The sequence below is a fragment of the Lagopus muta genome, chromosome 15 (genome assembly GCF_023343835.1).
Source record: "Lagopus muta isolate bLagMut1 chromosome 15, bLagMut1 primary, whole genome shotgun sequence".
NCBI lineage: Eukaryota > Metazoa > Chordata > Aves > Galliformes > Phasianidae > Lagopus > Lagopus muta.
Window position 1 is genome coordinate 12,684,714 of NC_064447.1, and position 23,315 is coordinate 12,708,028.

The 23,315-nt window shown below is 58.3% G+C and overlaps 2 protein-coding genes across 8 annotated transcripts; one reads left to right on the forward strand and one right to left on the reverse strand.

Moving 5' to 3' along the window:
- Positions 1-1,775: 1,775 nt before the first annotated feature.
- On the reverse strand, positions 1,776-10,898 carry MAFK (MAF bZIP transcription factor K). 4 transcript variants are annotated; one of them, XM_048961219.1, is made up of 3 exons: positions 10,825-10,898; positions 4,257-4,336; positions 1,776-2,953 (listed from the first exon to the last, which is right to left on the reverse strand). In XM_048961219.1, the coding sequence occupies exons 2-3, from the start codon at positions 4,290-4,292 to the stop codon at positions 2,519-2,521; spliced, it is 471 nt and encodes a 156-aa protein (XP_048817176.1). In that variant the 5' UTR covers positions 4,293-4,336; positions 10,825-10,898; the 3' UTR covers positions 1,776-2,518. The 4 variants fall into 4 exon arrangements, with proteins under 4 accessions (XP_048817176.1, XP_048817174.1, XP_048817173.1 ...); XM_048961217.1 differs by lacking the exon at positions 10,825-10,898 and adding an exon at positions 10,275-10,436; XM_048961216.1 differs by lacking the exon at positions 10,825-10,898 and adding an exon at positions 5,883-6,170.
- LOC125700514 (lysosomal alpha-glucosidase-like) lies at positions 6,818-22,918 on the forward strand. 4 transcript variants are annotated; one of them, XM_048961209.1, is made up of 20 exons: positions 6,818-9,793; positions 14,169-14,715; positions 14,897-15,042; positions 15,959-16,124; positions 16,462-16,558; positions 17,374-17,493; positions 17,680-17,798; positions 17,867-17,998; positions 18,752-18,862; positions 19,555-19,668; positions 19,939-20,023; positions 20,320-20,437; positions 20,716-20,849; positions 20,995-21,146; positions 21,341-21,489; positions 21,583-21,724; positions 21,907-22,005; positions 22,155-22,319; positions 22,388-22,534; positions 22,706-22,917. In XM_048961209.1, exons 2-20 carry the CDS (start codon positions 14,179-14,181, stop codon positions 22,766-22,768), a joined length of 2,796 nt encoding a protein of 931 aa, XP_048817166.1. In that variant the 5' UTR covers positions 6,818-9,793; positions 14,169-14,178; the 3' UTR covers positions 22,769-22,917. The 4 variants fall into 4 exon arrangements, with proteins under 4 accessions (XP_048817166.1, XP_048817167.1, XP_048817165.1 ...); XM_048961210.1 differs by lacking the exon at positions 6,818-9,793 and adding an exon at positions 11,434-11,946 and having other exon boundaries at positions 22,706-22,918; XM_048961208.1 differs by lacking the exon at positions 6,818-9,793 and adding an exon at positions 13,029-13,152.
- The last annotated feature ends 397 nt before the right edge of the window (positions 22,919-23,315 follow it).

Consider the following 23,315-nt stretch of genomic DNA (forward strand, 5'->3'; position numbering starts at 1 on the left):
GCTCTGGAGCTGTTCTAAAGACTGGAAGCATTTGGGCATTTACAAGTCAACTGGCCTTTTTTTCGTTAAAGTTTTCATTTAAAGCCCCAACAGTGCCAGGAGTCTCCATTTTTGCCTGTTTTCGGAGGCACCTGTAAGGTCTGGGAAAGTTTCCAATGTTTGTGAGCTGGAGAACATGAGAGGACCAGGAAATGACAGTAACATTTTTCTCTTCCTCAGCTTCTGCTGTGGGAGTCAATAACTGGTACTGATACACAGGACATCAATCTGCCCGTTAGGAGATAGGGAGGGAGTGGAGGAGAAATGAGGTAACGCTAAGTGTCATCCAAACTCTGCGCCTTGGAAAATCACTTGAAGGAAACTCCCTGCTCCCCTCCGGCACGCGCGGCTCTGGCAGGGGTAAGAAGCCTTCGGGAGGAGGCTCACCTGCCCCTTCCCAGCTCTGTAAGGTCATGAGCACAGGTGTCGAGGACTGAACAAGAACCGAGGCTGAGGCTCCTCTTTTCATTAACCTATTTCACAAAGGACCCTCTCTTGGGAATCCAGAGACTCCAATGACAAGGTGGGAAGAAAAAAAAAGAAGAAAAAGCAAGCTAACTTCTTCCAAAGGCAAAGAGGGCTCCACTGGAAGCCTACCAACGTACTGCCCCCAAACAACGGATCGCACAGGGCGGATGCCAGCATTCTGTCTCCTCTGCGACAGCGGCGGCGCTCGATTAGCTCTCTTTCAGTCCAAAACACTGGTGAACTGCCCGCCATCTCTGGCTTCTATTGCAGAGCCCAAGTCCTCCAAGCTCTGCTCCTCACCTCATCCATCAGCAGTCTCATTCTCTTCTCACCTGCACGACAACAGGCATCGTCCATCCCACAAGTCTCTGCCCTGCAAAACTCACAGGCCCTTTTTCTTTCCTACTTCAAACAGAAAATTAAAAATAAAACACAACAGAACACACGAACACCAACATAGCTATTTTTCTTTACAGTGACCTGGACACATTCATCTTTTCAGCGCTGCTGTGTGACAGCAGAATTCCTCCTCTTGGCTTCCCACTTCCTGCCCATCGCCGGGCCAGAAATCCCTCTCCCAAACCACTGCTCAGAGCCACACGCACGACTTCTTGGTGCCAACTCTTCCATTCCCTACACACACGGATTTCCACCCTGCCCTCTGCGTGTCTCCTGGGGCAGTTCACACACTCCCAAGAGGAAGCGTCAAGTTTCGGGCTCGCATCCACGCAGGTTGTCTGAATACTGCAGAACGGACTCGTGCAGCTCCCAGCCAACCTCCCCATGACCCTTCCCTGGTCAAACAGAGCCCAGTGAGCCCAGCCCTGCAGCCAGGATGCTCACCTACCGACGCTTCCACCAAGGAGGAGGCTCTAACTCCTCCTGTCTGTGCTATGGCCCTCTAGTTACACTTCAGTGCTTCTAAAACATCCTTCCCAAACCTTCTGCACAAACCCTTTCTCACAGTGCTGATCCCAGCAGAACAGCCCCTCTGCCTTGCAGTCAGTTCTGCCTCCATCTGGTAATACTTCCAGCCTTTTTTCTTCCTCGCCTCCCCTTCTCCTCCCCACCACACTGCTCTTCACAGCATCTACCGTGCCTCCTTCCCTTAAGCTGCAGGGAATCCAGAAAAAAAATAAAATAAGCCGCTATTTCAAGACTGTGGATCATTTGGAAGAAATACACTGCATAAATAGACCCAATTCACAGGACACCTTAGGGAAGGAGCTATTGGGAAACATGGGCTTGGAATAAAGGAGGCTGCAATGTAGTTTTTCACAGGCCACACAGGTCGTGAGGCGTATTAAAATATGTAAAATATATATTTTTCCATATTTTAACAGCATGGATTGAAAACAAAAGGTTATTCCTAGTGGGTGTGGTCAGACCCAAGCGTTAATCTCCGTCATCCTCCCCCTCCCATCCACTCGCAGCAGGATGAGATTCAAACCAAAATGCCTGTTTCCCTGCCCTCGGAACAGCAGATGGAAGTGGGGAGGAAAGGGGAGACCCTTCTGACAAGGAGTAGGATGCCACTAAAGGAAACTCTTTTCCATACATTCATCTCACACGATGATTTCTACGGTCCATCTGTTTCCTGGCTCTTGAGCATCATTCACGAAGGCTCTGGAGGCTCCTCAGGTATCTTCTCCCAGCTGGAACGCTGCTCACGGCTGCGAGGGGCTCAAGGAGGCAGGGACAAGGAAGTAGATCTTGCAACTTGTACTGCAGACAGAGCTCAAATCCTGGACACGAGGGGTTGATGGAGCCACCGAGTCCAGAGAGAAGCAGCCAGTTAAGTTCCCTTTGTAGGTATTTTTTCTTTTCTATTTTCTTCCTTACTTACTTTATTTATTTAATTTTTTTTTTCTTTCAATTTTTTTTTTTTTTTTGCACTTTTGGAAGAGAGTTGTTAAGATGCCAATTCTTGACGTGACCAAGAACTCCGGAACAATGCATAAGAGCCTCCTCCCCCCCCTCTGAAAGGCCGCTAGTTCCCCCACCGAGGGCACTAGGACGCTGCTGAGAACGGCACGGAACTGGATGAGATTTCAGCTGATTTCACGATGGTGATGACACTGGTGGTGGCAACTTTGGTCGGGGTGATAGGCCCTCGCGCCACAGTACGAGCAAAGGTCTGGAGTGCTTCGTACTTGGAGCGCAAGGCGTCCAGCTCTAGCTTCATGCTGCTGTTTTCTCTGGCCAGCTTCTCCACCTCTTGCTGCAGCTCAACCCGCTGCCTCTCCAGCTCCTCTTTCTGAGTCACGCGCTTGATGCGGCAGCTGGCGGCGTAGCCCCGGTTCTTCAGCGTGCGCCTCCGCTGCTTCAGACGGATGACCTCCTCTTTGGTGAGACCCCGCAGGTGCTGGTTCAGCTCCCGTACGGACATTGACACGAGTTCATCATCGCTCAGCACTGGGGCATTCTCTCCCGACTCCTCCTTTACCTGCAAACACCAACGGCACAGGGGTAGCGGTGGCCCTGCAGGACAGGCTGATGGGGACAGCAGAGGCTTTCCCTCAGCACCCTACTGGAAATGCCCCAAAGCACTTCACAGAGCCTGTGCTCCACTCAGACACTGCCACGGTGGGGTGATGCACGGCAGAGATGCAAGCACTGCCCCCAGCTGGGTTCAGGTCACCCTCTCAAGACAAGGACAGCAATGAGCCTTATAGGAGCACAGAATCACAGAATGGCCTGGGTTGAAAAGGAGCACAGCGCTCATCCAGTTCCAACCCCCTGCTGTGTGCAGGTCGCCAACCAGCAGCCCAGGCTGCCCAGAGCCACATCCAGCCTGGCCTTGAATGCCTGCAGGGATGGGGCATCCACAGCCTCCTTGGGCAACCTGTGCCAGTGCCTCACCACCCTGTGTGTGAAACTTACTCTGAACTGAACAGTGACATTTTTAAGGAAACAAAAGGACACGGAAGTCTTTTGCATTCCTTTGTCAGGAATTCACACTGAATCCCACAGGGGACACCTTTTATCAGCACCGTGCTGGCACACCAGTGCAGCAGTCTCACAAGCAGAATAGCCACTTGTGTGCAGGGTTTCCTTCCACATTTTGTGGCTTTTCACTGAACACTGCTCATCTGAGTGTTGAACAAAACCAAGCCTGCTTGGCTTCACTTGGCCTGACTTGGTTGTCCTGACTCTGAAGGCACACAAGAGAAATACCAAGGGCTGGTGCTTTTCTCTGAAGAATGTCTGCTACCACGGCTATCTTCAGAACCTTTTAGACACTATTATTCTATCTCTTCACAGACTGTAGATACCTGGAACGAACTGCCAGGACACAAGAAAAACTACAGCAGAGCATGAACAATGCACATGTGGTCCACCATACAGCAGCTGTACCCAAAGTATTTGCTGTCTGCTGGATCTGTGAGAAAAACAGGTGGGAGCTTCCTCTCCTCAGTGCCTGAGAGCAGAAGTGCTGCACTGTCAGGCCTGGAGCACTGCTTTCAGGATGCTGCCAGCAGCCAGAGGTCTCTGGGCCAGCAGATGGGATGATCTGGCCCTATGCTCTTGCAGAGAACTCAGACTTCTAAGCACAACCAAACATTCTTCTACCTATCTCCCTAAGAACTTCTCTGCAGATAATAAGAAATTATATTAGTGCCCATCTGTGGGAGCCTCACAGAAGAAGAAAAGAAGAGGCATGCCATGTACGACAGTCACCGTGTGGAGCACGGCTCTGCGGCAGCCTGCCCCAAAAGCCAGCATCCCCAGCACGGCCTCTCCCCTACCTTTAATGCCTTGTTCGGTTTGGGATTAGTCGTCATAACCTGAGCACAGTCTTCTGGACAAAACCGCTCAGAAATTGCAACTGGAAAACACAAAACAAGATTTTTGAGTTAGACGAATCTCGGACGTGAAGGCAGGTTAACAGAACAGCAGTCCTGAACCCCAGCTTCAAAACCCCACCAAAGGAAATAAAACCACACAAGGAAGGATTCAGAGATCAGTCCACCCCATATAGGTCTAAGAAAGAAAAATCTGTACGGATAATCACGTTGCTGCTTAATGCTCAAGCCCTCATATTTTGTTTTTAAGCACACTGAGGACAGGGCAGGGAGGAAAGGACGTGGCTCACACCGCAGCCATGCAGGCAGCCATGCACTGCCCAGGCCCCACTGTCTCACCTCCCTCCAGAGGCATCCAGACACTCCGGACGCCCTATTAGGGACTGATTGAAGAGTTAACTCCGCTCATAAAAGGCACCGAAAAGCCACAAGACAACAACTCCATTCTCATTTCGATGCTTATTAACCCAGCTTGACACTGAATCAGCAAGACAGAAATAAGCTGCCTGGTTTGTCACCTGCTCCCAGCACCATCCCCACCCAGCGCTCCCAGAAAACCCAAACACCAGAAACAAAAGCCCCCCGTGATGACAAAGCAGGCAGCAGCTCTGCACTCCTGCCGCTGACGATGCTCACAGCCCAGCAGCCTGATGCTGTCTGGCGAGGCGGGCGCGTGTCCACCGACAGCATCCTCCGCCAAGGCGCTGCCCTTCACGCTCACCTTAGCCGAGGACAACACCCAGCCGCAGCTCAACGTCCCCCCCCTAAAACCATCACCCTACAGCACCGCGGCACAGCAGGCACCGGGGTACCTACCCCGGGAAGGGTGGGCTCAGCCCTTCCACCATCACCGCCTCCGCCCGTCTCTCCCAGCCGGCGGGGCTCCACGCCGCGCCGGTCCGCCCCGACGCGCGGCTCCGAGGGCTGCGCAGCCGGCGGCACCGCGTCTGTCTGCCGGAGTCCTCTCCTTCTCTCTCCCCCTCTCCCCACCCCTACCCAGCCGGGCCCAAACCCTCCCCATTTTCACGTCTGCATCGTGTCACACATCCTAATCATTCATGAAAAATCCAGCCAAAGCATCCCAAGCATGATTCCCGTCTGATAGTTGCCATGGTGACCTTGGGAAAGTAGCCAACCCCGAGACAGTCGTCATGGCAACAGAGAAGCCCAAAAGCAATAATGACTTCAGGTCATGTCTGTGCAAAGACATCACCAAGTCGGCGGAGAGTAAACAAACTCATTCATAGCTGCGAACGGGGGGCGGAGGGAGCGGGGTGCCAAGGTGGGCAGCGAGGCTGCAGGAAACCACCCCGGCTGTCGGGGTGTGCATTTCGGTTCCTCCTCTTCTGCAGCACGAGACAGCCCAGTGTCACACAGCTGCCAGAGGGCCAAGGACAGCCACGCTCCCCAGTCTTGCTCTGTGATGAATGGAGCTCGGAGCAACCAGCACGCAGCACCTCCCTGAGCCCAGCTCTGCTCTCCTCCCCGCACGCGGCTCCAGCAGCCCCTCCGATGGCACCAATCCCCGCAGACCCCACAGACCCCTCCATCGCCTGGCACCTCACTGACCTGCACCAGGCTTTGCCTTCACACCTCAGCGCTGCCCTCCGCCCGTCCTCCTCCTCCTCATCCCTTCCCCTCCGCCGCCCACCCCCATGTCCAGGCAGGCACGGAGGAGGAAGGAAAAGCTCGGACGGCCGAGGGGAGCCGAGCGCTGCCAGTGCGTAAAGGAAGCGGCCGGCAGCCCCCTCCCTGCACGCCGCGCAGGCACTTGGTGCCATAGTTATGCAGTGAGTCACCAGCTGTTTACAGAGCACAGCTCGCATTCCCACAGCATCAGGAACTCTTCCTCCCCTCGGTATCCCCCCCCTCCTCCCTTCGCCGCCCCCAGGCCCTACAAGGATGGGGTGCGATGGGGTGCGCGGCGCGGCCGGAAAAGGGAAGGCTGAAGTGGGGCGGCTGCACAGAATGGCCTTTGATCTGCGCCCAGCGGGGCTTCAAAGCACCGACGGAAAAACTGAATGGGGCGTGAGGCGACGGAGAGATGCAGCGCACCGTGGAACAGAAGCGGGCAGAGGTGGGAGCCCAGCGCTGGGGCGGCCATTCTGCCACCTGCCACCCCGTGACATCAGAGCAGCGCTGCAGAGCAAGGCCTCGTCCTGCACAGCACTGCGGACAGACCCGACACCATGCTGTGCCGTGTGCCAGAGCTGCTGCTGGCACCAGGGCTGGAAGGCGGCTGGGCACGGTGGGAATGGCTCTCTTCAAACATGGACAGGAGTGCGTGCCACCTGCGGCTGGTGGAGCTGCTGGTGTGTGCTCCTGACATGGAACTAGGGGATGTACCAAGCTGTAGGAACCCACATGGATCACTGAGTCCAACTCCCAGCTCCACACAGGGCCTCTCAAACCCAACCCCTACAGCTGACAGCAGTGTCCCAGTGCGCCCTCAGCTCAGGCTGTGCCCACCACCCTTCCCCAGCTACCCCCCTCCCCTGGCAGCTCTGCACCACCCCCTCGGGTCCTGGCACTGAACCATGTCTCTGCACTGACCAAACCCTGCCCACAGGGACCACCTGCATTGTTCAGCTCCCAGTGACGAGGCACCCCCAGAGTTATGAGGCAAAAGCCCCAGGGTAACAGCCAATCACCCCACAGACACCAGGTGGTGTCCCCCAACCACGCTGCTTCGGGGTGTGCTGGGACACCACCTGCAATTTGATTACTACAACCCTTTTGGTCTTTGCCCTATTGCTGTTCGTCTTTCCTTAATTGCATTTGCTGCATCATGTCTCAAATTAGGAGCTCAGCTTTTTGGAACAAGGACTGCATTACATCTTTGCCCTGTAAGCAGCATGACACACTTAGGACACTACATAAAGCAGTGAGTAGTAATACACCAACGGTACGTGCAAAGGCTTGGGATCCACAGCCAGTGTTTTGACTGTGGGTTACATAAAGAGCCCTTGTAATTCTGCAATAAAGTTATCCATCAGCAGCCTTGCCAACGCCCTCGCCCTCTCTCAGACTCCTGTGCCATTGGCAGCACCCCCAGAAATGAGGCACCCCAACGTCTCGATGCTGAGGATCTCAGCTCGGAGCACCTTGTGATTGCAGTGCTCTGAAGGGGAAGGCAGCAGAAAGCCGAGGCAGAGCAGAGCTCTCCATGTGAGGTTCGCAATTAAGGCGAAAGGAAACATGCCAGAGTGCAACTTCAGACTTTCCACGCTACGGGGCTCTCACAGCGCGTTACGCACTGAGGGATTACCATAAAGTCAATGCCGACACCCAACGTCTGAGGATGAACTCCAGTTTTAAAGCTCTTTCTACGCCGCACGAAAAGCCTGGCCAGAACACGAGGGCCTGGCAGGCAGCCCTGCTGGTGTTTAGCTTCCATCCTGAGACGAGCACAGCAAACTGAAAACACACAGCCCTCACCTTCAGCCAGGCCAGCAACAACTTCCAGAGGGCAGAAAAACAGCGAAGTGCTCAAGCAGCAGCAGCAGCAGCAGCAGGGATCTTCACCATTGAACCTCAGCGCAGAGCTGAGTTACATGGGAATACTCCTCTCATTCCCAAACACAGGGACTGGATTCCCAGGCAGCTGCTCCAACAAGTCACCCAAATATCAGGTTTACCCCTGAGTTATCCTCAGCTCCAGCTGCGTTTACTGAGGGCACCTCCAGAGCCAACAGGCGAAGGCAACTCCAATTCCCCTCCCCGCACCTCCGCAGCACCATGCGAATCAGTGTGCCACACAGCCCCATCCCTCAGCCTTCAACCCTCTCCCCACTCCGACAGCCTTCATGCACCCCATAGGGCAGACAGATGCTTGTCATTCATTTGTAAGGAGAGAGGGGAGGGCTGCACTCCGGGTGTGAATCAGACAGCAGGAGCATATGCAAGGCAATATATTTGACATGAACAGAGAGAAGACACACGGAGGGGTGAGTCACTGTTTACTGTTCTAGAGGAGCTCCGCACAGCCCTCGCCCAGCTGGCCAGCTTTCCATTTCCCTTATGGATCGGAACCAGCATCCAGCAGCAGAGAGGAGCTTCACGAACCTTCAGAGCAAAGGCGAGAGCTGCCAGAACACGGCGCTATGAGGCGCTCTCTGGGGAAGCCTGGACGGAGATCAGACAGCCCTTGGTGGTTGGGTAAACAGCCTCGTCAGATGCTGCAGAGCCTGCGGTCAGCGAGCAGAGCACCAGGAGGGCACAGCGCACTGCACCACGTCACAGCTGGGACCTCAGGGAGGTGGTGGCCGAAGGGGACAGGTATGCAACAGACAGAGCTGGTGCTCACCACCCACAGGATGCAGCACTTTTTCCATCATACAGGGGGCAGCGGCAGAGCTACACCAGAGTCACAACATCTCAGCACCACTAGCCCAGGCAAGCTGAGCCTGCAAGCAGCAGCCAGCTCACCCATACACAGAGCAACGAAGGACAGGTCAGGATCCCCAGTGTCCCCATGCCATGGCCAGCCAGCAGGTCGAACACCTTCACCTGCTGCACAGCAGCGTGGCACTCAGTCCTGCAGCAGCACAGAGCAGGGATTTGCTACGCCTGCTATCCCACTGCTCGGGAGCTCAGCAGCAGTGGGACGGCTCCCGCCTCTCCCCCAGCCCTCGTGTTTATGGCCATGGAGCTGCATGGCTTTGCGCTTGCTTCATGCTTGGAAGGCTCTCCGCTCGGGTTTGAAGATAGCCTGAAACAATAGCTCAGACAGAAGTGGAAACTGCCGGCTCATCTCGACAGGGTGCTGAGCTGGAGACTTCCTGAGAATTGAAAGCGCTCGCGCCGCTCGAGCACTTCACAGCTGGATGTTTACAGCACGGCCAGCTCAGCCCACGGCCCCCGAGTGCTGCCGGGCCAGAGCTCCCAGCTGTCCCCTCCTGCTGCCCAAACACAGCCAGAGCCTCACGCTGCCCACTCTCACACCGCCCGGTTTCACAGCGCATTCCACACCATTAATCACTTCCCAGCACACGGGGCGTATTGTGCTGCTCTCAGCTTTCCCTTTCGGAAGGCACACGCACGGCACCAACCCAACTGCGAGCTGCAACAGATTGCCGAGGGAGCACGGGGATGGGATGAAACACAACAAAGCAGAACGAGGGGAGAGCAAAAAGCTGACAGTTGGCCACCTGGCTCAGAAACACCTCTGAAGAGGGGCGTGAGCTTGCTCCAGCATAGGTACAGACATGTAGCGTGCCAAGATGAGCCGCCAGCTATGGAGAGCCGCCGTGCCCCATCCTCGTGGTGATTGCGACGACAATTAATTAGCGCCCAGCACCCCATCAGGTGCAGGCAGAGTTAACTCTGCTGCCTGCCGGCCCTGTGCAGCGCCATTGGGCAGCGGCAGCGTCCATCACAGCGAGGAAGTGACTGCGTGGGGAAGGAGCTGTGCAGTGCTGGGGGACGCGGAAGGAGAGGGAAAAACACCGACACGCAGCGCTGCGAGCGGACACTGCCAGGTAACGAATGCTGCAGAGTGCCGGGGTGCATCGATGGCATTGATGGCAGCGATGGCACACAGCTGCCCTCCAGCACATCCCTCCCGACGGCTGTGCCCGCTCCCAGCCCTGCTTGGGCTGCCGGCTGCGCTCAGAAGGCAGGGGCAGGTGACAGCAATATAGGGGCCCTGTAGCTTTCTGTGACAGCGCTGCCCAACGGGCCCGTTCCCAATTCGGGACCTGGTGGCCTGTTTTTGGCGGAGCTCTGGGACAGCCCCGCGAGAGAGGAGCGGGAGGAGGGCGGCACTCCTGCAGCTCTGCTCTCGGTTCCCCTCCCCGGCGGCCCCACGCTGTTCTCCGGCTCTCATCCTCCCCATCTCCACGCGGAGCTCGGAACGGGTTTTCCCCCAGCCCCGTTTCTGAGCAATTACAACACATCATCATCACCATCATTATCACCACCGTACTAAAACCCCAGCCGTCCCGCGCAACGGCGGCTCACACGAGGAGGACGCTGAGGGTCACGGATCCCCGCAGCGCTGCGCGTGGCCGTGGGCCGGCTCGCGCACCCAGCCTCCAGGCGCGGCACCGCGCGGTATTTCCAACCGCCCGCCGTCACCACAACAGGTTGAGCCCGCTCTATTTTAAGCGGCGTTCGTGGATCCCAACGCGGCACCGAGCGCGTGCAGCGCGGCCCCGACTCGCGGTAACTTTCTTCCGGCGGAGGGGAGCGGGGAAGACCCGCGCCTCCCCCCGCCACGTGCCGCCGGGCCCGGTGCCGCGCGGCCCGCGCGGGGCGGCGGCCCCACGTGCCGGCGCGGTGGTGACTCAGCACTTTCCGCTCAGTCTCCGCGGGCGCGACCCCGCCCGGACGGCACCGAACGGGCACAGCGGGGCCGCGCCGCGCCGGTTCCCCCCTCCCCAGCCTCGCAATACCTTCATACCCAACCCCCCCCCCCCTTCCCCGATCGCGAGTGGCGGCGGAGGCAGAGCCGCGCGGCCCCCCCACCCCCCGGCCCCACCCCGCCGCCGCGCCCGCGCCCGGTGCTCACCTGCGTGCCGGCGGGAGCGCGCGCGCGCCCGGGGCGGGGGGGGCGGCGGCGTGCGGCGGGGGGCGGCGGCGGGGGCGCTGCTGGGGCTCGCTGCCTCCCTGCGCGCCAGTCCCGCGGACAACAACAAGCGCGGGGCGGCCCCCTCCCCCCCGCCGCGCCGCCGACCAACCAGCGCCCCCGCCGCTTCCGGCATGGCGCGTCACCGCGCGCGTCACCCCCGGCCCGCCCCGCCTCGCTCCGCCCCGGCCGCTCGGTCGCGTCACCGCCGGCCCCGCCCGCGCGGTTCATTCATGGATGGGGAAGGGGAGGGGGTGGTGACGTCACGAAGCCACGCCCCCTCGATCGCCGCCGCGCTGCGTAGCGCCGCGCCCCGCGCTCGGGCGGTCGGACGCGGGAGTGCGGGGCGCGGGGTCGGCGCGAGGCGGCCGCGATGCCACCGGGGCGGCTCCTGGCCGGGCCTCCGTTCGCGGTGAGCCTGAGCTGCTCCGCTCCGCACCGGTCCTCATTGGGGAGCTGCCGTGCCCGCAGCACTGTCCCGATGGCGTTTCGAATCGCTGTAACGTCCCACAGAAAGAAAAATGGCCTAAAGATCAGAGAATCGGAGTGCTGTTAGGGTTGGGAAAGACCTCGAATGTCACCAAGCCCCACCACAACCCGTCGCCACCGTGGGCACCAAACCTTCGGTGCAGGGCTTTGCAGCACCTCCAGGACCATCGGCCCCACGGCTCCGTGTGCAGCAGTGCTATTGCATCACAGCTCCTTCTGAGCAGAAACTTCTAAGAGCCAACCTGACCCTCCCCTATTGCAGTGTGAGGTCAACACAGGTGGCTGAGCAAACCCAACAACCTCCATCGAAACCGGACTCCCATTGCGTTTATGAGCAGGGCTATTTACGGCTGCATTGCGAAGCCAGCGCTGGCTCTTTGCAGTTTGTGCTTTCCAGCCTCAGGGCCAAACCTCCTCAAATAGCCGCAGCTGAGGGCCGCTGTCAGGCTTTGCGTAAGGTTTCACCTTTCGCCGCTCCTTTTGCACAACATGGGGAGCCCCACGTAGGGCACAGCAGGAGAGTGTGGGGCAAAGCAGAGCGTTGGAAACCTCCGGTGCTGGGACAGAGCTAACAAGGTTGGTTAAAGCTTCCAGGCGGCGGCACGGAGCTGCAGTACTGCTGGTCTCACCTCTCCTGTGTTTGCAGACTCTGGTTAAAATCTGGCCCTATGTCTGAGTCCTGCTGGGCTCAGGGTTCAAGGGCAGTTCTGAGCCAGCCCTGTGCTCCATGCTGAGTTCTGGATGTGTTTTGTATCCTCATCTCCCTTTCCAGCTCACAGAGCCCAACAAAGGACAGGAGACCCGTGGCCACCACGTACCCCTGCAGCTACCCACCCTGCTGTGTATTGCGGGTGGTGGGGGGACACAGAGATCCTGGTTGCATCCAGGGCTTCTCCCTCAGCTGGTGGCTGTATCTTACGTGTGGTCTCTCCCTCTGCGGTGACCCAAAGTGGGACATTCTCCCCTGGCTTTGCAAGGATGGGATTGAACATACTGCGTATGGCTTGGGAGGGGGGGTTGTTGAAATTCAGCTTCTGGGTGAATTGGCCATTCACAACAGATCTGGGTTTTTGTTTCCATTCCCGGAGAAAGCAGCTTTGCTCCAAAGGTCTGTTGTCCTTTGCTGCTGACCTTTGGACTGCAGTGGCCTTCAACAGCAAACGAGTGGCTCTGATCCCCTGAGAGTGCAAACCTGGCTGGGAGCATGAACACACACCCTTAACCAGGAGAGTGTGAGCACACGGCAGAAAGTGCACTTGGTGAAAAATAAAGGGACAAAAGGGGCCTTGCTGTGGGGATGTGGGGAGCTGTGGGGCAGCCCTCGTGCTGTGTGCTCAGAACAGGTCAGGCACCATGGAGCGCTCAGCACAGGCATCTCTTCCACCCTCTGCTTGGGCTGAAACGCTCTGATCCTGAAAAGGGGAGGCTGGAAATGTGAATGTGCAGGCTCTTGAGACCCAATGTGTACACAGGAAAATTGAAAACGAATCATTCATTTGCCATGTTCTCCACCACGGAGCTTTGGAACAGCATTGAGCGTGGACCTATCGATATATACAGACGCTCTAAAAATGTGCAGCAAAACAAAGCAGACGAGAGAGCAGCTGAGAAGTCAGCTGAGAGGCACGTTAGCAGGCGCTGCTATTAGAAAGGAGCGGTAGGCACTGGGCAATTGCTCGGAGTTTTACGGCGGAGCAGGCAGGGCTGCGGTGCTGGGAGCCCCGAGCCCGTGCTGCCCGCACCGCCGCCCGCAGCCACAGTATCAAGAGGACACACGTGGATGTAAGCGCCTGGGTTGTGCCCACCGTGCTGGGCTGGGGGCCCCGCATCCGCCCTTGCACTTTTTGGCAGGGCTGGCTCTGCACCCTCTGCCCAAAAGGCCATTGCTGCGTCGCCGTGGCCTGGCGTGAGCGCGCGTGGCCGGGCAGGTGGCGTGCCGAGCAGGTTGGGATCGATGTGCAGAGGCGGTCGGGTGTGCATGCAGGGGGTGAGGGCACCCGCTGCGTCCCGTCCCCACCAGCAGCCCCACGGCACGGGATGGGTGCCGAGCGGGGTGCTGAGCGGGGCGGGCCATTTTGGTGCAGGGCCAGGGGAGGGCCGACGGGGATAAAATCCGCTCTGCAGCGAGGGGCACCGCGCTGAGCTTGTGCAGATTAGGGGAGCGAGGTCTGGGCTGGAGGTGGGCAGGAGAAAGTTGCGTCCTTGTTTATAGCTCTGGGACTGCGCCCTGCAGGCAGCAGGAGCGGGGGCTCTGCTTCGCTTGCAGTCTGGAAGACGTTTGCCTGAGAAGTTTCTAAAATCGTATGTTATCAGTGGGAGGCAAACACTGACGGCATATTCCCTGCTGTCCTCCCTAGGCTGAAAGGTCTGACTCAGGGCTTTGGGCATGAGCAGAGGATGCTCAGAACAGAGGATGCTCCACACCTCACGCTCCCAGCACTGCGACTGCCCCAGTGGGTGGTTGGGGACTCACTTTTGCTTGCCAATCTTCTGGAAATGCCACAATCCATACATTCAGACCTGGGCAAAACTCTTTGCAGGAACAGTGCCACCACCCCAGACCCAGAGCATGTGGAGTTTGGTCTGGTGGTCCTTGGGGCTGCAGCAGAGCCTCATGGCTGCCTCTGTGCTGTAGTGGGGCTGGGCATGGGCAGCTCCAGACAAAGCCATCAGTGCCATAAGTTTGCAGAGCACATCTCAACCAATGCAGAAAGCTCTGCATCAGGCTCAGGGAAGCCTTGCATGAACTTCCTCTGGCCATTTCCCATGCACTCTTCATCTCTCTCCCCTCGCTGCAGCCCCAGGACAATGAGGTCGTATCAGAAGTTGAGGACATCGGTGCCACAGCTGGTATTGAGCCAGGAGGAGGAGGAGGAGGAGAATTCAACCACCCCGACAGCTGCTGGCCGCAGCAAGCTGGCCCCATGGTGGGTGGGCAGTGGGCTGCTGATCACCGCCGTGCTGCTGAGCACCATCACCGTCTGGGTGCTGCGACAAGTATCCAGGGGCTGGCATGGCCCTGCACCACCTTCCCAATGCCACCTGGTCCCTGAGAGCCACCGCTATGACTGCTACCCCGAGAGGAGCGTGGTGGTGACCCAGGAGCTGTGCGAGAGCCGGGGGTGCTGCTTCATCGAGACCCTCCCTGCAGTGGGGGGCAAACGTGGGGTGCCCTGGTGCTTCTATCCGCCCAACTTCCCCAGCTACGTGGTGCAGAGCCTCAACCAGACGGCGCTGGGCATGACGGGGCTGCTGGTGCGCAGGGAGAAGGCCTATTACCCCAAGGACATCCAGGTGCTGAGGATGGACGTGGAGTTCCAGACGAACACACGGCTGCGCATCAAGGTGAGCGTGCCTCCAGCTCTCTTCCAGAGCTCTGCACTCTGTACCACGTCTGTAGGTGATGTCCCCTGCTCAGAGAGAGGCTGGCAGCTGCTTTGCTCCTGGCATGAACACGTGTCCTCAGTGAGCATCTCCAGCCCTCCTGTTTTGCTGGTGTTCATAGTGTCCTTTTTCCCCGTTGCAGATAACCGATGCAGCCAAGCCCCGGTATGAGGTGCCCCTGGAAGTTCCCCGAGTGATGAAGAGAGCAGAAAACCCCATCTACAGCCTGGAATTCTCCCAGGATCCCTTTGGGGTGCTGCTGCGGCGCCAAGGGACAGGGACAGTGCTGTAAGAGCCCACCTTCTCTCTGTGTCCTTCCCTCAGTGGGATTCAGTTTGCCTCCCTGAGGGCTTTCCTTAGGGAAAAACACACCTACACATCTCAATCCATCAGTTATCATTGCTTTCATCCTTGCTGCAAACTCTGGTGCTCACATGGGGACACAGCAGCAGGTGGCTTTCTGGCCATGCAGGACTGGGTGGGATCAGCACCTACTCCCAAACCAGCACAATACCCCAAATCCCCACCGGTGTCATGGAGCTGCTCAAAACTGTGTCTTGAGTGAGGCACAGCCCTGGGATGCGGGACCCCAGCGTATCACCAGGGATGGACCTGGAGGCTTGGGGAAAGGACGAGCAAAGGGCCGCAGCTCTGCCTGCTTGGCCTTGCTTTTGGGGTTCTCCAGAGAGCTGTCTATGGTGTGGGAACTCCCCAGCAAGCGCTGGGTTCAGGCTTTTGGGGAAAAAAATACCAGTGGATTCGCTGTGCTGCTTCGGTCCTCTCCATGGCTTTGCCTGAGCTGAGCCACAGCGAGCTGCAGTGCTCAGCATAAGGCAGGGTGTCCCAGCACTCCCCCAGATCCTGTCCTGTCCTCCTCCCTCCCATTTTGGGCCCTGTGGTCTGTCTTTTCCTCAGGAGCTGCTTATCAGCAAGGGCAGACAGAGAACTCCCTGGCTGCATCGCCTCAGTGGTTAATTATAACCGGAGTGGAAACTGCCGGTGTCAAATGAATGGCTGTGTGGGGTTGGGCTGGCTGGGGTCAGGATGTGCCACCACCCAGACCCCAGTCTGCCCTAACAGGACTGGCAATGGGATGGGATGCACTGCTTTGCTGACATCGAGATGCTTCTAGAGGGAAGGGCACGTCGCTGTGAGGGGATTACCATCCCCTGGTGACCTTCTCTCCCGCTGTGTCACCCGGCAGGCTCAACACCACCGTGGCTCCCCTGATCTTCGCTGATCAGTTCCTGCAGATCTCCACCACGCTGCCCTCCAGGTTCCTGTATGGGTTGGGGGAGCACCGCAGCACGCTGCTGCACAGCCTCGACTGGAACACCCTCACCCTCTGGGCCCGTGATGTGGCCCCCACGGTACCCCTGGGGCAGGGAGTGGTCATGGGGAGGATTTCAGTGCAATTGCAAAACGTGTGTCCTGATGGCCCTGAGCGCTTTCTGGTCCATGCAGCAGGTTGTGGTGTGGCTGCCCTGGGCACAGCTTAGCGGTGTCCAAGGGAGAAGCAGCTCCCGTGGGTTCCAGCTCCAAAACTGTCCTCACAACCCTGCCATGCCCTCCATGGGGTGATGGATGCTAGGCTGGGTGGTGGCCACTGATGTGACTTGGGAACATTGGTTAGCCTGAGTCTCATGGCTCTGAGCTGAGCTGCTCTACCCGGGAGCTGCTTTCTCACCAGGCAACCCCTGCTTGCAGGAATCCTTCAATCTGTACGGCGCTCACCCCTTCTACCTGCTGATGGAGGAGGGCGGCGATGCCCACGGGGTTTTCCTCCTCAACAGCAATGCCATGGGTAGGTGTGTGGCGTTGGTTTGGGATCTTGGGGCAAGAGGAAGCCATAAAAGGGAAAAGATGTGGTCCGATGGCTCCGTTATTGAGCTGAGCCATCTGTTTCCTGGCTGAAGCGAGGCTCTTTAGCAACTGCTGAGCAGTTTAACCGCACGCCCAGCTGCTGAATTGCTGTCGGAAAAGCGAGTCCTTCACATGCAGCTCTGTGCCCATTCCCCATCTGCCCAAAGCAGCCTTGCCCTGAGGCTGTCAGGGTGTGCGATTCCTGCCCAGATGGGGATGCTGCCTGTGCTGTCCCCAGCTGTCCCCAGCTGTGCCACCTGTGCCCTGCAGCACCTTCCTGCTAGTAGCCCCACAGGGTCCTGCTTTGCCAGGATGGCACTGGCGGTCACCTGTCCCCCCTCCAGTAGCCATCTGGGACCGTGCTGCTCAGAGCAGGGCTCCAGCTGTGCTCAGCTTCAATGCAGCTCTGCTTCTCAGTGTGAGTGTGGAGCAGAGCACGGGGAAATGCATCACCCAGCTGAGGTCTGAGGGCTCAGCCATGTGAAAAACCCGGGATCGCCCTGCCTCCTGTGCGCTGGAGGAAGGCATGCATTTGGTTTTTAAGTGAGGGCCAACAGAGGGCACAGCTTTCAACTTAAAGAGCCTGTTCATAGAGAGCTTTCTCCATGTATGAACCAGTGATCTGCCCAGCCTGTGATGGTGTAAGCCCTGGACACACACAGGGATTTCTCCTTTCCTGCACCGTGGTGGTGCTGCCCTGCCCCATGCTGGGATGCTCCCCAGGTCTCATTGTGCTTTTCTCCCCACTGTGCAAAGAGGTGGCCTTGCAGCCTGCCCCGGGCCTGACCTGGAGGACCATTGGAGGTGTGCTGGACTTCTACATCTTCCTGGGGCCTGACCCCAACATGGTCATCCAGCAGTACCAGGAGGTGATAGGTAAGCACACACACCATTAAGTGCTCTTCCCTTTGTCTCCGTGCCTGCATCACCCCACCCCATCCCCATCCCTCCAGGAACACCACGTGGTCACCCCATACTCCATCTCCCCTTTTCCCTTCGTCTTCCACCCCCTTCCTCTCCCGTCCCTTTGCCATGCTGACACTGCTTGTGGACACACTGCAGGTTTCCCAGCCATGCCGCCGCTCTGGGCGCTCGGCTTCCACCTCTGCCGCTGGGGCTACGGCTCCAGCAATGAGACCTGGCAGACTGCAAGGGCCATGAGGAACTACCAGATCCCACAGGTACCCCAAGGAAGGAGGGAGGGATGGGGGCTGTGTGCTGCTGCCTGCTCTGAGCCCATTCCCCGCAGGATGCTCAATGGAACGACATTGATTACATGGATGGGTACCGGGACTTCACCTTCGATCCCCAGAAATTTGCCTCTCTCCCCTCACTGGTGGAAGATCTCCACAAGCACGGGCAGCACTACGTGATGATCTTGGTACTTGCCTCACTCATGCTCAGGGCTGTCACTCACCGGAGCTGGGCTTGGCGGCTGCAAGGCAGGGACTGGGGGCAGCTCATGGCCCCCTCCGGTGCCTGGGTGGTGTTAGCCAGCTCCAGGACTGGGGATTTTTGTCAGCGTGCAATCTGCCTTTGGAAATCCCCTGTAAGGGCAGGGAGTGCTGAGATACGGGCCAGGTTATTGCACTACGCTCCCATCTGCTGAGGGAGCACAGGGAGGCGGGCTCCTCGTCCTCATGCGCAGAGGGACCATGACCGAGTCTGGGTTCAACTCGTGGGTGCTCGACACAGGAATCCCCGCTTCCCCACCAGTGCTGAGCTCTCATGACCCTGCGGTGCTGTCCCACTGTCAGGAAATGGGATGTGGTTCTGCTCATTGTGGGCAGCAAGGCCTGGGGTGCAAACGGACCCTGGGAGGGGATGTTGGGTTGCCCCGGGCAGATTGAAGTCCCCTCTGTAGCCCAAGCTGTGTCCTGATGCTTCTTGCGCAAGTTCATGATTTCTTATATTTATCCCCCCCACCCCAAAACCCCATAACGGGTCCTTGGGACTTGCAGAAGTGACATTTTAGAAAATGAGCCTGGAAGTGTTGAAGCAAGTTTCTGTTCCCCTTGGTTGAAACAGTCGCCATGCGTGGGCTTTGGCTGACCCTGCCTTGACTGTGCTCCCTGAATCACACTGGCATTGCAGGGGAAGGGGCCGAGAGATACTGACTCTGCTCCATCCCCAGGACCCCGGCATCAGCAGCACCAGCCCACGTGGTTCCTACTGGCCTTTCGATGAAGGCTTGAGACGGGGTTTGTTCCTAAACACCAGCCAGGGGCAGCCACTGATTGGGCAGGTGAGGAGCTGAGGGAAATCCTGGGGGCTTTGCAGGAGTCGGGCTGGGATTTCTTCCCTCCTGCTGGAGGAGAAGGCAGGTGGCTGATTGCCAGGGCCCGGTCCTGCTCTCAGTTTTCCACATTTCGCCTTGTGGCATCTCCACCCGCCTCCAGAGCCAGCTCCTGTCCCGCAGAGGCACCCGGGCAAGTCATATGAGTGCAGAGGGGTTGGTGGTTCTGCCTGAGGCCGATCATCTGATCCTCTCCCTTCCTGTTTTTGAGGTGGGAAGAGGTTGCCTGTGATGCTCAAGCGCCTCCAATCTGCTCCAGACCCGCAGTCAGTTTATTACCCATTCACAGCCATTTGCTCCTCCTGGCTCTCCCTCTCCTGCTGAAACTTTCAACAGTCTAATGACCCAGCTCTGTAATTCCAACACTATAATTCCTGGAGTGAGGTGAAACACAGAGAAATCACAGCTCTTCCCCATCACTGGCACATGCAGACAGACTCTGCTCTCCAACTCACCCTGAGATGCTCAGGGGGGATGCTGCACACGCAGCATCCAGCCCTTGAAGCAGTCAGCCTGGATTTTACCATTGCCTTTATTGCCTGTTTTAGCCCTGGGTCCTTCAGCACGCTCAAAGCCTCAGGGTATCTCCTTCCCCTTAGCGTTCTGCCCTGCTGAACCACTGCTCTGTGGCTTCCCTGCAGGTCTGGCCAGGCTACACTGCCTTCCCCGACTTCTCCAACACAGACACACACCAGTGGTGGCTGGAGAACCTGCAGCGCTTCCACACCCATGTGCCCTTCGATGGCCTCTGGATCGTAAGTGCTCCCCGTTGGCTGGTGCCATCTCCCTGCTCCTGGACCAACAGCCATTGCCCGAGTGCTGCTTTTCTGGCTTCATCGCGTTTTGGCAGGACAGCACTCTGCATATGTGACCATCTGTGTGTGCTGGGCAAAGGGGCTCAATGGTTGCGGTGGTGTGGGAGGAAGCCTGGAGCCTGTGGGTTCCAGCACACCCCTCATGTGCCACCCTTAGACATCACTGATCCCTAACAGCTCCCCCTTCACACTGCTCTGTGGTTTTCACAGGACATGAACGAGCCATCCAACTTCATGGATGGGTCTGAAGAGGGCTGCCCGCCCGGAGAGCTCGACAGCCCCCCGTACACGCCGGGTAAGGAGGGCGGTGAGATGCAGGCTGCGCTGGTAGGTACCACGTGCTCTCATGATGCTGAAAACTGGGTGCTGTGGAGGAAAACCATTCTTCCAATACATCACATCTCTGTTCCGCTCCCTGACTGTGCCCATCCCTGCTTTCATGTGCTGATCTCCATACCCGAGCATTGAACGCTTGTGGCTGTGCTGGGGCGCGGGATGGGAGTTGCTGTGGGAGCTCCCTTTGCAGCATGGGTGGCTCTGCGCCCCTCACCCTCTCCACCAAATGCCAATGGTGGCTGTCCCTCCCGGCAGCTGTGCTGGGCAATTCCCTGTCCGCCAAGACGGTGTGTGCCTCAGCGAAGCAGAACGCCTCGGTGCACTACAACCTGCACAACCTCTACGGGCTGAAGGAAGCCGAAGCGACGGCGAGGTACCTGAGCACCCTGGGGATAGGATGGGTGAAAGTGTGCTGCTCAGGGATGTCAGTGTAGGAAAAGAAGTGGGGTTTGAGTGGCTGAGCCAAAGGGAGATGCTGTGGCTGCTCACAGCCTTGCCCAGGGGAATGAGGAGAGGAGGGAGGATAAAGCTGGTCCTGTTCCAAGCCCAGGGACTATGCTACTCACACTCCCAGAGCTGTCTGTAAGGGGTGAGGAGGCTCCTCAGGGCAGCTCTCACCTCCTGCTCCTCGGTCTCCCCATTGCCTTGCAGCGCCCTGATCCAGATCCGAGGAAAGCGTCCCCTTGTTATCTCCCGCTCCACCTTCCCCAGCCAGGGCCGGTACTCGGGACACTGGCTGGGTGACAACCGGAGCCAATGGAAGGACATGTATTACTCCATCCCAGGTGGGTGGTACGGTCTCACAGCTCTGCCCTTACCCAGGAAGCACCCCAGCCCTGCTGGGATTTCCTTTCATCCTGCATTTGGGAGGTGATGGTGACCGCAAAACTCCCCGTACTCTGCTGAGCATCTCTGCCCACCCGTCTGCAGGGATGCTGAGCTTCAGCCTGTTTGGGATCCCTCTGGTGGGGGCCGACATCTGCGGCTTCTCTGGCAGCACCTCGGAGGAGCTGTGCACCCGCTGGATGCAGCTTGGGGCCTTCTACCCCTTCTCCCGCAACCACAACACCCAGAACGAGAAGGTCTTGGGCAGGATGGGGGATATGGGATGCAGGATGTGGGATTTGGGATGTTGGATGCAGTATGCTGGATTTACAATATGAAATGAGGGATGTAGAAGGTAGAATGCAGGGGGATGCAGGCACATTCGCCCCATGGGGATGGAAGTTTGGGTGAGGATGGGGCATTTGCTGACTCACATTTGTGTATCCTCCAGGCCCAGGACCCCACAGCTTTCAGCCCCTCAGCAAGGACAGCCATGAAGGACGTGCTGCTCACCCGCTACTCCCTCCTGCCCTTCCTCTACACACTTTTCCACCGTGCCCACCTGCAGGGGGAAACCGTCGCCCGACCTTTGTTCTTTGAGTAAGAGCACCCTGATGGGAGCTGGTGAGATGCTGGCTGTGGTTTGGTGGTGAAGGAGTAACTGATGGCAGCTTTGTCTCCATCCCACTGCAGGTTCCCCTGGGATGTGGCCACATATGGCTTGGACAGGCAGTTCCTGTGGGGCCAGAGCTTGCTGGTGACCCCAGTGCTGGAACCTGGAGCAGACTCGGTGTTGGGCTATTTCCCCCAAGGCGTGTGGTACGACTTCTACACGGTGAGGAGCACCATGGCACTCACACTCAGGTTTTGGATGATTTGGACGAGGCTCTCAGGGGATGCCGAAGTGTTGGATCATCACCAGCTGTGGGGCTTGCTACCTGAGGAGCTGCTCCCTGGCCCCTTGCCTGAGTCCATCACTATGTCCCTGACCCCCCTTTGTCCTTTGCTCCCTTCCAGGGCTCCTCTGTGAACAGCAGTGGGGAGATGTTGAAGCTGTCAGCCCCCCTGGACCACCTCAACCTCCATCTCCGGGAGGGTTCCATCCTGCCTACACAAGTGAGCTCCCTGCTGCCACCTCCCTGGGCTGGAGACGGTCCCAGAGGAGTCCCCTGCTTCACGATGTGTCCTTCCTCAGTCCTCAGCATGTCATAGCCTTCCCTGCCCCATACTGGGCACGCAGCCTCACAGCTTCCTTTGAAATCCAGAAACCCGGGACCACCAGCAAGGCCACCCGAGGGAACCCACTGCTTCTCATTGTGGCCCTGTCCCCACGTGCCACTGCCTGGGGGGACCTCTTCTGGGATGACGGCGAGAGCCTGGACACCTTCGAGCGGGGCAACTACTCCTACCTGGTGTTCAATGCCACAGAGGTGGGACATGGTAGGGAGGGCAGGGGGGTGTCCAGGACACCTCGTGCTCACACCATCCCCTCCTGCAGAACATCTTCACCTCCAACGTCCTCCATGCCAGCACCGAGGCCAACTATGTCACCGTTGATACAGTGAGATTCTATGGAGTGCAGGAGCCGCCCAGCAAGGTCCTCCTAGATGGGCAGGAGAAGCCCTTCTTCTACCTGGACAACCAGGTATAGCTTTGTGTTGGAGTGCTCTGTCCTGGGGGTGCCCATGCCTCCTCTCCCAGCCCTCATTGATGGGGGCAGGAGGGCGAAGAAGTTGTTCTTGTGCTGTATGGAGGGTTGAGGTCATTGCATAAGGGCTGGAGGAGCTCAGCCATGCTGTCCCCTCATGTCCTGCAGGTCCTCACCGTCAGCGGCCTCGGGCTCAGGCTCAGCCAGGGCTTCACCCTGCAGTGGCTGTGAGCTGGGGGGCACAGGGCTGCCTTGCCATGACCTACTGTGCACGTTCCTGCTCCAGCCCTCAGGGCCAGGATGGTAACACAGGGGCTGTCATCTGTCATCACCCGCTGCTGCAGATGGGGGCAGGGGACGTGGGGATGGGGTGGGGCTCCATCTGTGTCATCAGTGTGAGGTCAGAGCTGTGCACCCATCGCCCCATCTGCAATTAAAGGCACGCGGAGAGCTTGGTGTCTGGTTGTCCTTCTGTCCTCACACATCCCACAGTTCTCCCCCATGCTCCCCGATCCCTTACGTTCCCCAGTTCACCCTTATGTCCCACAATTCCCCTTTATTCTCCACCGTGTCCCCCTGTTCCCCAAACCCTCCAATTCCCCCTCCGTCTCCCAATTCCCCCTCCATCCCCGATCCCCCATGACCTCAGAACTGCAGTTCCACTCCAGCCCGCGGGGCGGCGCCTCACACCGTGCCCTAACGGGACCTCCGCGACCTCCCACCACCAGGCGGCGCGATCTCTGCTCACCCATGGCGGGGCGGGAGGTGCCGCTCGCCG